General features: G+C 44.6%; 1 protein-coding gene across 2 annotated transcripts in view; it reads left to right on the top strand.

The window, feature by feature from the left end:
- ADGRE3 (adhesion G protein-coupled receptor E3) overlaps window positions 1–15,039 on the top strand; it is a 44,106-nt gene that overhangs the window by 7,356 nt on the left and 21,711 nt on the right. Inside the window, exons 3-5 of one of the 2 annotated variants that reach the window (XM_043586840.1) lie at window positions 983–1,108; window positions 5,137–5,292; window positions 9,849–9,886. In XM_043586840.1, the coding sequence (XP_043442775.1) occupies window positions 983–1,108; window positions 5,137–5,292; window positions 9,849–9,886 (320 nt within the window). Of the gene's footprint in view, window positions 1–982; window positions 1,109–4,891; window positions 5,293–9,848; window positions 9,887–15,039 lie in introns of those variants that run through there. The other variant, XM_043586841.1, reaches the window with a different exon arrangement.

Below are 15,039 nucleotides of genomic sequence, written 5' to 3'. Positions count from 1 at the left end.
GCCTGAGCTTCTGCATTTCTAACCAACTGCTGGGGGATGCATTCTGAGTAGCCAGACTGCATTGTGGCCCCCATCAGGTTCCCAGTCCCCTCTCCCTGTGAACACCGCATAGGGAGTGTTCGAGATACTTCCTCGGCTCCAATCATTCCCAAGAGGGCCCACCTTAAGGTCATTAGCGTATCTCTATCTATTTGGAGTCATACATAGACTTGCAAAGATAATGTGAACCCGTATCCGAATATACCTCCTGTGGGTCCCTACACTTTCAAGTTTTTATAATCCTAGCTGATACGTCTTGTGTGCCAGGCACTGCCCAACACACTTTACATGTATTAATTCACTTACTCTTCACAATAATCCATTTTACAGATGAGGGTACAAGGCACAGAGAGATGCACAGACACACGGCTGATAAGTTGTGGAGCCAGGATCGACCCCAGGGTCTTAACCAATCCATTCCCTCCTTTTAAAGATTCTTCAATGGGGGCGCCTGGGTGGCTCAGTGGGTTAAGCGCGCGACTCTTGATTTCGGCTCACATCATGATCTCTCGGTTGGTGAGACCCAGCCCTGCAGAGGGCTCTGCACTGACAGTGCAGAACCTGCTTGGGATTCTCTCTCTCTCTCTCTCTCTGCCCCTCCCTCCCTCTCTCTCAAAATAAGTAAATAAAAACTTAAATAACTAAATAAGTAAAAATAAAAATCCTGTGCCAATCTGGAGAATAGCACCATTATATTGCATGGAAATTTTTGTGTGAAAATTAACACCAACTCCAGACCTCTGTCATGCAAACGAATCCTCACTTTGTTCTGTAACTTGGGTTTCCGTAGCTCTCGTTTTGTAATGTACTTAAGATCTCAAAGGAGGAAAAGGGTGTAGGCTTCCTCATCCTGAAGAGGCCCCAGTCAGAGAGGCAAAGCCAAATGGTAACAGACATCTCTCAACCCCGGTGACATCTGACCTGCCCCCTCTTTTCCCTGCAGCAGCTACCTGTCCACAGTGCCCCCAACACGCTTTCTGTGTCCACGGCACTTACTGTACCTGCGACTCTGGATACGCTTCTGACTCTGGGAAGAAATTCTTCACATTCCCCCTTGAGACATGCAATGGTAAAGGGGTAATTTTCAAACCACCCGGTGGCGGGAGTGGAAGGGAGGCAGCATGGGGACTGCTGTGGGTGGTGACTGCCACGCGGAAAAATCTATTGGCTCAACACTCATCGAGAAAGAAATGCTTCCGGGGCACCTCGATGGCTCAGTCAGTTAAGTGTCTGACTTGGGCTCGGGTCATGATTTCATGGTTCCTGAGTTTGAGCCCCGCATTGGGCTCTCTGCTGTCAGCGCAGAACCTGCTTGGGATCTTCTGTCTCCCTCTCTCTCTGCCCATCCCCCCACAGGCATGGGTGTTTTCTTTCCTCTTTCATTCTCTCTCTCTAAAATTAAATAAACTTAAAAGTAACATCTTTAAGAATGGGGGAAAGGAGGGAGAAAGGAAAGAAGGAAGGAGAAAGAAAGAGGAAGGGAGGAAGGGAGGGATGAAAAAGAAAAAAGAAAGAGGGGCGCCTGGGTGGCGCAGTCGGTTAAGCGTCCGACTTCAGCCAGGTCACGATCTCGCGGTCCGGGAGTTCGAGCCCCGCGTCGGGCTCTGGGCTGATGGCTCAGAGCCTGGAGCCTGTTTCCGATTCTGTGTCTCCCTCTCTCTCTGCCCCTCCCCCGTTCATGCTCTGTCTCTCTCTGTCCCAAAAATAAATAAACGTTGAAAAAAAAATTTAAAAAAAAAAAGAAAAAAGAAAGAAAGAAAGAAAGAAAGAAAGGGAGGAAGGGAGGGATGAAAGAGAGAAAAGGAAGGAAAGAAAGAAAGAAAGAAAGAAAGAAAGAAAGAAAAGAAAGGGAAAGAAAAGAAAGAAAGGGAAAGAAAGGGGAGGAAGGGAGGGAGAAAAGAGAAGAAAGAAACAAAGAAAAGACAAAAAGGGAGGGAGGAAACAGAAAAGGAAAGAAAAAGAAAGAAAGGGAAGAAGGAAAGGAGGGAGGAAAGAGAGAAAGAAAGAGGAAAGGGAGGAAGGAAGGGAGGGAGGAAAGAAAGAAAAAGAAAGAGAGGGAAGAGAGGAAGGAAGGGAGAGAGGAAGGAGAGAAAGAGGGAAGGGAGGAAGGGAGGGAGGGAAGAAAGAGAAAAAAAGAAAGAAAGGAAGAAAGAGAAAAGAAAGAAGGAAAGAAAGAAAGGAAAATAAAGAAAGAAAAGGGAAGGGAGGGACAAAAGAGAGAAAAAGGAAAGAAAGAAAGAGAAAGAAAAGAAAAGAAAGAAAAAGAGGGAAGGAAGGGAGGGAGCAAAGAGAAAGGAAGAAAGAAAGGAAAGAAAGGGAGGGAGGAAAGAGAAAAAGAAAGAAAAAGGGAATGGAGAAAGGAAGGGAGGGAAGGGAGGGAGGAAAGAAAGAAAAAGAAAGAGAAAAGGGAGGAAAGAAAAGAAAGAAAGAAAGAAAGAAAGAAAGAAAAAGAAAGAAAAGAAATTCACGAAATCAGCATCTTCTTTCATTTATTTGGAAGTTCTGATAGACTTTTCCATCCCCTTCACGGCGACCTCCTCTTCTCTTAATTTCATAATCACACATGTGTGTCTGTGCCGTCATCTTCCAAACTCAGCAGTTACTCCCCCCGCCAAGATGCACTGTTTTCCCCAGCAAGACGCTTCGTTTCAGGTAAAGGAATGAAGAGCGAACTCACCGTGATGGACACCGAGTAACAAGCGTAGGGTCACCGCGCTATGCACCTACCTGAAACTAATACAACACACGTCCCTGTGTGTTAACGATACAGGAATTTAAAAAAAAAGAAAGAAAGAAAAAAAAAAGCTGCTTCATTTCACCCTTGCTTCCCCTCCCCCAGGAAAGAAGTGAGATCAGGAGAACGCTGTTGTTTCACCCCCCTCCTTAGCTGCCCTGCCACATCCACGTGAAGTTCACATTTTCTCAGGGTTCCCTGCTCGCCCCTGCTTCCCCTGCCCTGCCTTTGCCCACAGGCCGAGGTTTCTCTTCTTCCTGGTTTCACGCTTGCCATCTGTCCTTTATTTGGGGCACTTTCTCCTGTGCTTGCTTCGCGCCAGGCGCTCTCTCCGCTGTTCACTTTCGCGAGAAGGTTCTATCCTGCCCAGGTGGGGAGTGTTCCGTCCTCTTATCCGCGTGATCCATCAGCGACCCTCCCACGATAACAGAACTGTCTTCAAGCTTGCGGGGCTGCAGAGGGAACGCAGCACCATCTGAGGCTCATTCCTTTGTGGCCACTTCTGTCTCTCGCTCACTGAGGTTCCTCGCCGGCTCCCCAGGGAGAACATCCTTACTTTCCATTGCCTTAGGGGTGCGACCTGAAAGCTGACACGGGGAGGCTGGGGGACAGAGTGCCTGCGAGATGGGAACGAGACCGTCACGTCCGGCTTCCTCAAAAGAGAATGGCTACGGAGCAGGCAGCAAAGCTCATCTGCGACGCTATGTCACAGTCTGAAAATTCCCCGTTTCGTGTTTGCCAGATCGGATGGGGACATCCTCACCACCCGCGTGACATTTGGAAAGGGGCGACGGAGACCCTCAGGACTGGAGACATGTTGACTTAATCAAGACATTCTCCCTCAGTCGGTTAGTCTAGCAGGTGTATGACTGTGCCTGGGTTGCTGTAACAAAACACCATAGACCGGGCAGCTTCAACAACAGAAGTTTATTTTCTCACCGTTCTGGAGGCTGGGAAGCCCACGGTCGAGGTTCTGGCAGTTCTCTTTTCTGGGGAAAACCTCTCTTCCTGGCTTGAAGGTGTCTGTCTCCTTGCTGTCTCTTCACATGGACTTTCCTCACTGCACACACACAGTGGTCGGGCAGGGAAGGAAGCCCTCGTGTCTCTTCTTCTACAGACACTAATCCTATCAGATCAGGGCCCCATTCTCATGATCGCATTTAGCCCGTTCCATCCTTAGACACCCCATTTCCAAACACAGCCACACCGGGAGTTAGGATTTCAACCTATTGAATTGAGGAGACCTACAAACATTCATAACAGCAGACATGGTCAGTATTCCACTTTAGATACCCTCGGCCTTGGCCATTCTTTTGCCCAGTCGAAGGCTCTCTCTGGCTACCGGAGACCCCTCAGCTCGTGCTCGGGACAGGTGGGAGTATCAGAGAGTAAGCTATCCCTGCAAGCACTGCTTTCCCGATAAATGGTAAGATTGGGCAGACAAAAGCATTATCAACCGTCGCCAGAGCATGGAAAGAGCCCAAGTGTCCATCACTTGATGAAGGGATAAAGAAGATGTGGTATATCTATACAGTGGACTGTTACTCCGCCATAAAAAAGAATGAAATCTTTGGATGAAACTGGCATGTATTGTGCGAAACAAAATAAGTCAGAGAGAGATAGATACCATGATTTTGATCATATGTGGAATTTAAGAAGCAAAACAGATGAACATAGGGGAAGGGGAAAAGAGAGAGAGAGGGAGGCAAACCATAAGAGATCCTTAGCTGTAGAGAATAAACCGAAGGTTGATGGAGGGAGGTGGGAGGGGGTAAGCTAGATGGGTGATGGGCATTAAGGAGGGATGTGCACCGAGTAACGTGTTGTGATGAGCACTGGGTGATGTGTGGAAGTGACGAATCACCAAATTCTACTCCTGAAACCAATATTACGCTGTATGTTAAGTAACTACAATTTAAATAAAAACTTAAAAGAGAGAACGATTTCGCGGATAAATATCCCAGCCCCCCACCCCTTGGAAAGTGCCTCTGAAGTGTGTGCTCTACGCCACCTCCCAGAGGTTCCCAGGGGAATTGAGTCCCTATCGCCCACAATGGAAACTTACCTCTTTATTTTCTGCTTTCCTTTCCCTGTCTCATTTCACCACCTCCCTTCCAGTGTTTCCTGAGATCACCTCCCACATGAAGTACTTGCCCATGAATTCTTATCTCAATGCCTGCTTCTCAGAGAACCCAACCAAAGTCAACGAGGAAAGGGAATAACAAAGACAACCCATTACCTTGACTGAGTTGTCCTGGAAAGCCAGGACAGACCCTGGTGGAAAGGGTATAGCCTCTGGCATGTATTAGATGCTCCATAAATCTTTGTCAAATGAATGTCTAAATTCCTCTTTTGTGTTCCAGACATTGATGAATGTAAACCACCCATTAGCATATATTGTGGACTTAATGCTGCATGCCAGAATGTCGAAGGAAGTTTCTACTGCCACTGTAATCCTGGGTACAAACTCCTCTCTGGGGACACACAATTCGAGAATTCCAATGCGAACACTTGTCAAAGTAAGAAACGTCTTGTCTTCCTGTCTCCCTTCTTTGTTTTTCATCGAATCTAATGCCAGAAAGTGTGTGTGTGTGTGTGTGTGTGTGTGTGTGTGGTGAGGCTAGGACAAGTTTCCATTTTCTGGAGGTAAATGGATGATGGAAAGAGGAGGAAAAAAAGGAAAGAAGGAAGTATAGAGAAATAATGGGGTTAATAAGACAAGTGGCCTTTGGAAATGGGGGTAATGAGGTGCTAAGACAGGATTCTTTGAATTGCAAAGAGGAACTCACTCAGGCTAACTTAAGCAGAAAAGATGAATTTATGATAAGGATGCTTGGATGTGTCTTGGAACTCGAGGACAAAAATACAGCTGGGTTTCTGGAATGAACTGAAACAGGGGACTCTAGTGCATACGATCAGGGCACCTCAGTCTCTGATACTCTTTGGGTCTGCCCCTTTCTTCTTTTTCACCACAAACTGGCTTTCTCTGCCTTCTTAGTCCGCAGGACAGGAAATATGGCCGCCAAGTCCAAATCTTACCATGGTTAATGATCCAAGCACTCAAAGATCAATCAGTTGACTCTCTTTGGATCTAACTGCAAATTGTTTGGAAATGTACCAATTAGTCCAGTTTGAGTCATATGCCCACCTTTGGATCTCTGTCCAGGAGAGGCACCATCTTGTATAAGCATGAGCACTCTCACAGAAACCACATAGACAGGGAAACCTTTGCACAAGAAATATGGGAGGTGATAGCTAGAAGAAGCGAGGGGTAGATGGTAGGGTAGGAACATCCTGAACTTACCTCCCCCCATGAAGACACCAAAGCTGCAACTACATTAGAGCAACTCTCTCTGCGAGCAACCCGAAGGCTAGCCGAACAGCTCTTCCACAGGTAAAGACACGGAAATAAAGCCACATCAAGGAGGGTAACAGCAGCAAAACACGGTCAGGTCAGGAACCAAAACCCCCATTGCGGTGACCCACAGGCTGGAGGGATGTCACCAGTACAAAGTTTCTCCCTGAGCAGCAGGGCGTTCAGGCTCCACATCATGCAACACCCATCTGGGGACCTGCTCCAGGAAGGCAAGCCCCCAGAATGTCTGGCTTTGAAAATCAATAGGGCATATCTATCAATAATTACTTTAAATGTAAATGCTCCAATCAAAAGACATAGGGTGACTGAATGGATTTAAAAACCAAGACGCATCCATCTGCTCCCTGTAAGAGACTCACTTCAGACCTAAAGACACATGCAGATCGGGGGCATCTGGGTGGCTCAGTTGGTTGAGTGACTGACTTCGGCTCAAGTCATGATCTTGTGGTTCATGAGTTCAAGCCCCACATCAGGCTGGCTGCTATCAACTTGTCAGCATGCAGCCCACTTCAGATCTTCTGTCCCCTTCTCTCTTCCCTCCCCAAAATAAAATAAAATAAAATAGACTGGAATAAAATAAAATAAAATAAAATAAAATATGAAGACATGTGCAGATTGAACATGAAGGGATGGACAAAGATATTCAAGCAAACGTAAATAAACCAGCAAACCAAAAGCTAAGGTAGTGATACTTAGACTAGATAAACTTTAAAATAAGGACTGCCATTATATAACGATGAAGGGATCAATCCAATAAGAGGATATAACAACAGCAAATACGTATGCACCCAACATAGAAGCACCTAAATATATGAAGCAAATATTAACAGACACAAAGGGGAAGATTGGCAGTAATACTCGATAGTAGGGGGCTTTAACACCCCACTTACATCATTGGATAGATCATCCAGACCAAAAATCAGTAATGGAACAGTGGCTTTGAATGACACGTGAGACCCGGTGGACTTAACAGATATATTCAGAACATTTCTTCCCAAAACATCAGAATACACATTTTTTCCAAGTGCACACAGAGCAGTTTCCGGATAGTTCTATGTTAGAGGCCACAACGCAAGTTCTCAATGCATTTAAGAAGATTGAAATCTTCCAGATTTCAAGATCAAGATCAAGAGTCACATGATCCGCCCACCGAGCCAGCCAGGCGCCCCTGACCCAAAATCTTAGGGACACAGCAAAAGCAGTTCTAAGAAGGAAGTTTATAGTAATACACGTCTACCCCAAGAGACAAAAAAAAAAAAAAAAAGAAAAGATCTCAAACACTAAACCTTATACCTAAAGGAATTAGGGAAAAAAAGAAAAGAGCTCAAAGTTAGCAGAAGGATGAAAATAATAAAGATCAGAGCAGATGTACTACCAGGTATTTATCCAAAGGATCCAAAAATGCGGATTCAAAGAGGCACCTGCACCCCAATGTTTGTAGCAGCACTATCAGCAATAGCCAAATTATGGAAAGCGCCCAAATGTTTATCAACTGATGAACGGATAAAGAAGATGTGGTGTATATATACAATGGAATACTATTTGGCGATGAAAAAGAATGAAACCTTGCCATTTGTGACAACCGTAGATGGAACTAGAGTGTATTATGCTAAGCGAAATAAGTCAATCAGAGAAAGACAAATATATGCTTTCACTCATATGTAGAATTTAAGAAACACGGCAGATGAACACAGGAGAAGGGAAGGAAAAATAAGATAAAAACAGAGAGGGAGGCAAACCATAAGAGACTCTTAGATACAGACAACAAACTGAGGGTTGCTGGAGGGGAGGTGGGGGGTGGGTGAAATGGGTGAGGCCATTAAGGAGGGCACTTGTTGGGATGAGCACTGGGTGTTGTACGTAAGTGATGAATCGCTAAATTCTACTCCTGAAACCAATATTATACTTTATGTTGACTAATTTGAATTTAAACAAATAAATTTAATTTAAAAAAATAAATAAAATGATATTCTACCAAAAAAAAAAAAAAAAAAACAACCAGAGCAGAAATAAATTAAATAAAGACTTCAAAAAAACAATAGAAAAAATCAGTGAAACTAAGAGAGGGTTCTTTGAAAAGATAAACACGTGATAAGCCTGTAGGCAGGCTCATCGAGAAAAAAAGAAATTCACTAATTCATTGAATCAGTAGATACACCTCACAGAGTATAGATTTCACAGGGTGTTGCAAGGATTAAGTAAGGCTTAAATGAAATACTACCATACAGAGCACTCAAGAAACTGCCTACAAAGGTTTGCTAATGTGTTTCACATTTCATCTGGTTCTAATATATATATATTATATATCATATAATTATATGTGAATATAATTATATGATATATAATATATATATGTGAATATAATTATATGATATATGATATATAATATATTATAATTATATAATAAATATATAATATATTTATATAATGAAATTTTATAATAAAATTTTATTTTTATATATATTTTATATATATATAATATATAATATATAAACTCTCTGATCCTACTAGGTAGACTTAACCTCAGTCTAATGGTTAACTGGGATGTCAGCATGTGTTGGCCTTTCCTCATTTTCCTAAAATAGAGATGGGGGTCCTCACAAAGTCCAAGAAGCTACGCACAAAGGTCTCACTAAGGGCTGATAACCAAAAACTGATACTCTTGTTTCAGTTGTCGTTGGCAGCCAGCCTGAATTTTAAAACCAGAAGTATCTAATTTCCTGTCCCCTCGGCCATTGCGGTTATTTTTGTCCAGCCAAGACTGAATTAAAGAATCTAGAGTTTGCATTTTCCTGCTTCCTCAATGCCAGAGTACCTCTACCCCAGCAATATTGATATTTGGGGTCCAATAATTCTCTGTGGTCGGGAGCCACCTTGTGCATCGTAGGCTGTGAGACAGCACCCCCAAGCCTCCACCGCTAGGTGCCAGTAGCATTCCCCATCACAAGTTGTGCCGGCCAAAATGTCTCCAGCCATCGCCAACATCCCCTGGGGGCAAAATCACACCACCCCCCCCCCATCAAAAAACACTGCTTTCCACCAGGATAAGGAACTTGACTCTGATCTCTCAAAAGAGCACAACCTTGTCCGTGAACATAAAAAAATTGAGTTCAAAAGAAAAAAAAAAAAGAACAAAAACCAGACTCTTAACTGTAGAGAACAAACCAGGGGTTGCCAGAGGGGAGGTGGGTGGGGGGATGAGTGAAATAAGTGATGGGGATGAAAAGTACGCTTATCCTAATGAGCACTGAGTAATGTACAGAATTGTTAAGTTGGTATACTGCACACCTGAAACTAATGTAATGCTATATGTCAACAATACTGGAATTTAACAGTTAATAATAAAAATTTTTCAAAATAAAGAAGGGCCGCCTGGGTGGCTCAGTCAGTTAAGCGTCCGACTTCGTCTGAGGTCATGACCTCACAGTTTGTGAGTTTGAGCCCGGCATCGGGTTCTGTGCTGATGGCTCAGAGCCTGGAGCCTGCTTCGGATTCTGTGTCTCCCTCCCTCTCTGCCCCTCCTCTGCTGGCGCTCTGTCTCACTGAAAAATAAACAAAAAAAAAATGTTTTTAAATAAAAAAAAAACTAAACAGCGTGGGTTTAGACCTTCTAGGTGCAAAGTTGTTCACCCTGCCCGTCCACCTCCCCGCCCTTTCACTCTCAGTTCCAGCAGTAACTTCCCTTTATATCTTTTCCAGAAACCACTTCCTCAACGACGACCAGAGACACGGAAGAGGTGAGTAGAAGTTGAGTCTTGGAACCCAGATAACAAGTATCCACAAAGCCCAAAGCTAGCATGTGGGTGTGGATACCGTATACTATATGTGTGCTAGACATTGTATGTCATACATATATAAATGTCATATATATTTCATATTACATGTTAAGGTATATAATATAGTTCAATATAGTTTTTAATTATAATAGAAATTAATTATGATATGATAGTACGATATTATATGTAATTTATATTATGTATAACTGAAATATGCATATGGGTTGCCGTGTTTATCGCTATACGTACATTCCTACGTATCTCATGGCAGAGTTAGAAAGAGTGTGTGTGTCCATACGGATGTGTGTGTGTCTGTGTGTGTATACTGCCCCCGAAAGATAGGATTTATCCCAGGCCGAGAAAGGTGGACTAAATGAAACTGTACAGAGACCCAAATATCCAATAGCTTTAAAAAGATGGGGCTTTATTACTTTCTTTATTTAAATGTTTTTATTTATTTTTGAGAGAGAGACACAGAGGTGAGTGGGGGAGGGGCAGAGAGAGAAGGAGACACAGAATCGGAAGCAGGCTCCAGGCTCTGAGCCATCAGCGCAGAGCCCGATGCGGGGCTCGAACCCACACACCGCGAGATCATGACCTGAGCCGAAGTCAGACGCTTGACTGACTGAGCCACCTGGGCTCCCCAGTCTTTATTACTTTCTGACTTAACTAAGTTCAGGCTGGTGAGGCCTTTCAGGGGACCCACGTTCTTCCCATACTGCTGCTCCACCATCCCCCAGCACCTTGTCCTCAATGATATGACCTAAAATAGGTTGCTCCAAAGCTGCATTTGTATTGGTGGGTGGTGGGGAGATAGAGTCCAGGGCAATTTGTCTGGAGCACAGGGTGAAGAGGGAAGAGTCGGGAAAAGGGATACATCTACTCACTCTATAATACGCTAATGAGGTTGTGATCATTTCCTTGGAGAGCTGTCTGAAAGCAACAATCCAGAAGCTGAAGGTAGCCCGGCCAAAAACTAGCTGCAAGGGAGGCTGGGACAATGTGGCCTTCAGACGGAGAACATGGTCCATATAAAATCTGAGGAATCCATTCAATTATTAAAAAGAAGGGGGAGGGGCACCTGCGTGGCTCAGTCAGTTAAGTATCTGGTTCTTGGTTTCAGCTCAGGTCACGATCTCATGCCTCGTGAGTTCCAGTCCACATAGGGCTTCGTGATGACAGTGCAGAGCCTGCTTGGGATTCTCTCTCTCTCTCTCTCTCTCTCTCTCTCTCTGCCTCTCCCCTGCTCACTCTCTCTCTCTCTCTTTCAATCTCAATATAAATAAATAAACTTAAAAAAAATTTTTTAAATAAAAGGAAGGGGGAGGGGAATGGATACTGGAGGCAACTACACGAGACAGACCAAGAAAGTGCCTTTTAGGTAGCAATCACTTAGCGTCTGTAAATGGACTCTGAATGTTAACAAAGGAAGGACCCATGTCTCTGAGAATCTATCCTCTAGCAGAATGGGCTGGTCCCTTCCTCTCCCCACTCCCCACCCTCACCCTGCTCTACCCCAGAGGGACTGCTCACACCTTGACCTCCAAGCTCCAGGCCTCCAGGTACATGCTGCTGTCTCTACCTGAAACTCTGTTCCCAGTACCTCACCTGGCTGGCTTCCCTCCTCTCTTCTCTGCTCAAGACTCAATTCAAGCATCACATCCTCCTGGATGGCCTCCGTAAGTCCTCCCATATGAGTCAATACCCCCTTCCCCAGGTTCTTCTGCTGGAGGGATGGGGAGGTCAGAAGTACAGTCAGAGGTTCAAATCTCAGCACTTCAGTGGCAAGTGACATGGGCAAAATGACACAACCTTTCTGTATTAGCCAGGGATCTCCAGAGAAACAGAACCAACAGGGGACCCAGAAGAAAGAGATATGTTATAAGGAACTGGCTTATGCGATTATGGAGCCCCACATGTCCCAAGATACGCAGTAAACAAGCCAGAGATTCAGGACATCCAATGGTGTTGTTCCACTTCAAACCCAGAGGCCTGAGACCCAGAAGAGCTGACGTTTCAGGCAAGCATGAAGGAAACAAAACCTCTGTCCCAGCTCAAGGCAGTCAAGCAGGCAGTCAGGCAGAAGAAAGTTCCCTCTTGCTCAGACATCTTGTTCTATTCAGGCCCTCAACCAATTGGACGAGGCCCACTCACGTTGGGGAGGGCAATCAGTCCATCTACCCATCCAAATGTTCATTTCATCCAGAAACACTCTCACAGACACACCAAGGGTCATGCTTGACCAAATATAGCTGGGTACTCTCTGACCCAGCCAAGTTGACACATAAAATTAACCATCACACTCTCCAAGACTGATTTACTCATCTGTAAGATGGGGTAGTAATGGCCTCTACCTCCTTGGAAGGATGGAAAGGTTAAATGAAATAATACATGTGGAGTACTTAGCAGAGTGCCTGGTCCATAGTATACCTTCTTCCGTCCAGGTTCTCCATTGTTATCTCTGGTGGGCCCACAACAGTCACAGTCATGTGTTGTCACCACCTAGACAGTGAGCTTCTTGAGGGCAGGAATCAGCCCAAGCCGGCACTGGGAGTGCAACAAGTGTTCACTGAAGTAGTGAACAAATAATCGTGTAATTATCATGTAACAGGAACATTTCATTATGAAGTTTCATTGCCCATTTCCTCAAAACGTGAAACATAACGGGACACCTAGATGGCTCAATCAGTTGGATATCCAACTCTTGATTTCAGCTCAGGTCATGATCGCGGGGTTGTGGGACTGAACCCCATGTGGGGGGCTCCACCCTGATTGAGATTCTCTGTCTTCCTCTCCCTCTCTCCCCTGCTTGCTCTCTCTCTCTCTCTTTCTCTCTAAAATAAAATTTAAAAAAAGGTGAACATAGAATTACCATATGACCCAGCAATTCTACTCCTAGGAATATACTCAAGGGAACTGAAGGCAGAGACTCAAACACTTGCACGCCTGTGTTCATAGCAACACTATTCACAGTAGTCAAAAGGAAGAAACAGCCCAAGTGTCCATCAATAGATGAATGGATTTTTAAAAAGTAGATCCCCAGGGTAGAATGTGATTGAGTCATAAAAAGGAGTAAAGCTCTGATTCACGTTACAACATGGGTAGACCTTGAAGCCATCATGCTGGGTGAAGGAAGCCAGGCACGAAAGGTCACGTAGTGTAAGGTTCCATTTCTATGAAACGTCCGGGACAGGCAAATCCACTAAAGCAGATTAGCGGTGTCCAGAGGCTGGGGGGAGGGGGGCGTGGGGAGTGATCGCTTCATGGGTTTTATCTTGGGATGCTGGAAATGTTTTGGAACTACACAGAGGTGGTGGTTGCACCACCTCGTGCATATTCTAAGTTGCCCCGCACCGTATACTTTAAGAGGGTGCATTTCGTGTTGTCCAAAGTACATCCCAGTTAACAAAATGCGTTGCCAGAAAAAGGTGCAAAGTGCTCTCGCTGGATCAGACACTACAATAGCAATTCCGAAGAGCAGATGCTCTGGTGCCTACCCTGTACGAATGAGTTTCAACCACGAACATCTCAGCTGTCATTTAGTGGACAGAGGTATGTTTTCTATGGAGGCTGCTTGTAAACTAGCAAACTCAGCTCAGGATTTCCACAAAGCTCAGACCAAAGGAGCCAAACCTTAAAAAGATTTGCTCGAACCCTGGTTCTGAATGTTCCTGCAGCCCTTTTTTATATATCACTCTGCTTATAACTCTTCGGTGCGGTTGCATTTTCCTCCTAAGAGCATCCACGCCACCCATGAACTCTGAGCACCTACGTCCGTCAGGGAGTGTTCTGGATGCTGTTTCGTGAAGAAGACAAAGTCCCTGTCCCGATGGGTTTTACTGTCTAGTAACTGAACACGCAGCCCTACCTCGTGTTGTTGGGATTCATTTTACTGCACTTCGCAGGTATCGTGTTTTTTACAAATTGAAAGTTTGGGGAGTCCCTCCCCCCGCCCCCCGCCGCTACGGAACGAGCCTGTTGACGTCATTTTTCCGACAGCATTTGCTCACTTCGTGTCTTTGTGTCACATTTTGAGCATTTTCACAGTATTTCAAACTTTTTCATTGTTATTACATCTGTTATGTTGATCTGTGATCAGTGATCATGAGCTGCTGAAAGCTCAGGGGACGATTAGCATTTTTTAGCAATAAAGTATTTTTTACTTAAGGCACACTTTTTATGTTGATTGATTGGTTGGCTTTTTTTTTAATGTTTATTTATTTTTGAGAGAGAGAGAGAGAGAGAGTCAGAGTGTGAGCGGGGGAGGGACAGAGAGAGAAGGAGACACAGAACCTGAAGCAGGCTCCAGGCTCTGAGCTGTCAGCACAGAGCCCAAAGCGGGGCTCGAACCCACGGACTGCGAGATCATGACCTGAGCTGAAGTCAGATGCTTAACTGACTGAGCCACCCTGGCGCCCTTAAAGTTTTTATTTTAATGCCAGTTAGTTAACATACAGTGTTATATGAGTTTTAGGTGGACACGATAGTGATTCGACAATTCCACACATCAGCCGGTGGTCATGGGTTAAATAGGTGATGGAGATTAAGGAGTGCACTTGCGGTGAGCACTGGGTGATGTGAGGCTTGTACATTTTTTAGACATGCTGCTATTGCACACTTCATAGACTACAGTATAGTGTAAGCAAAACTTTTATAGGTACTGGGAAACCAAAAAGTTTATTTGAATAGCTTTACCGTGCTATTCACTTCACTACCGGGGTCTGGAACCAAACGTGCAATCTCTGAGGTGCGTCCGTACCCACAAATCCCCTGGGAAAGTGGGTGAAATGCAGATTTGGACTCATGCCCCAAGAGTCTGCATTCCAAACAGGCTGCCAGGTGATGCTGCTGCCGCTGGTCCAAGGACCACGCTTCAAGTACAAGGATGTGGGGATTCGCGTAAAAATAGCCTTTCAAGTCCGCCTATATTACGATTTTGTCACACCTGTATTTATAAAATTCCACCGCAGCCCTTCATTCTTTTCACCCTCTGTCTCATGTCTTTGCTTCACTTCGTACATGAATTTCTTGATTTAAAAAGGCCAGTTAGAACGAATGTCTTTTCTTTTCCTCTTCTTTTTGTTTTTCGGTTTTTGTTTTGTTTTGTTTGTTCG

The sequence above is a fragment of the Prionailurus bengalensis genome, chromosome A2 (assembly GCF_016509475.1).
Source record: "Prionailurus bengalensis isolate Pbe53 chromosome A2, Fcat_Pben_1.1_paternal_pri, whole genome shotgun sequence".
In the NCBI taxonomy this organism is placed as follows: domain Eukaryota; kingdom Metazoa; phylum Chordata; class Mammalia; order Carnivora; family Felidae; genus Prionailurus; species Prionailurus bengalensis.
Note: the sequence above shows the minus strand (reverse complement) of the source record. Positions and strands in the feature narration are given on the sequence as shown.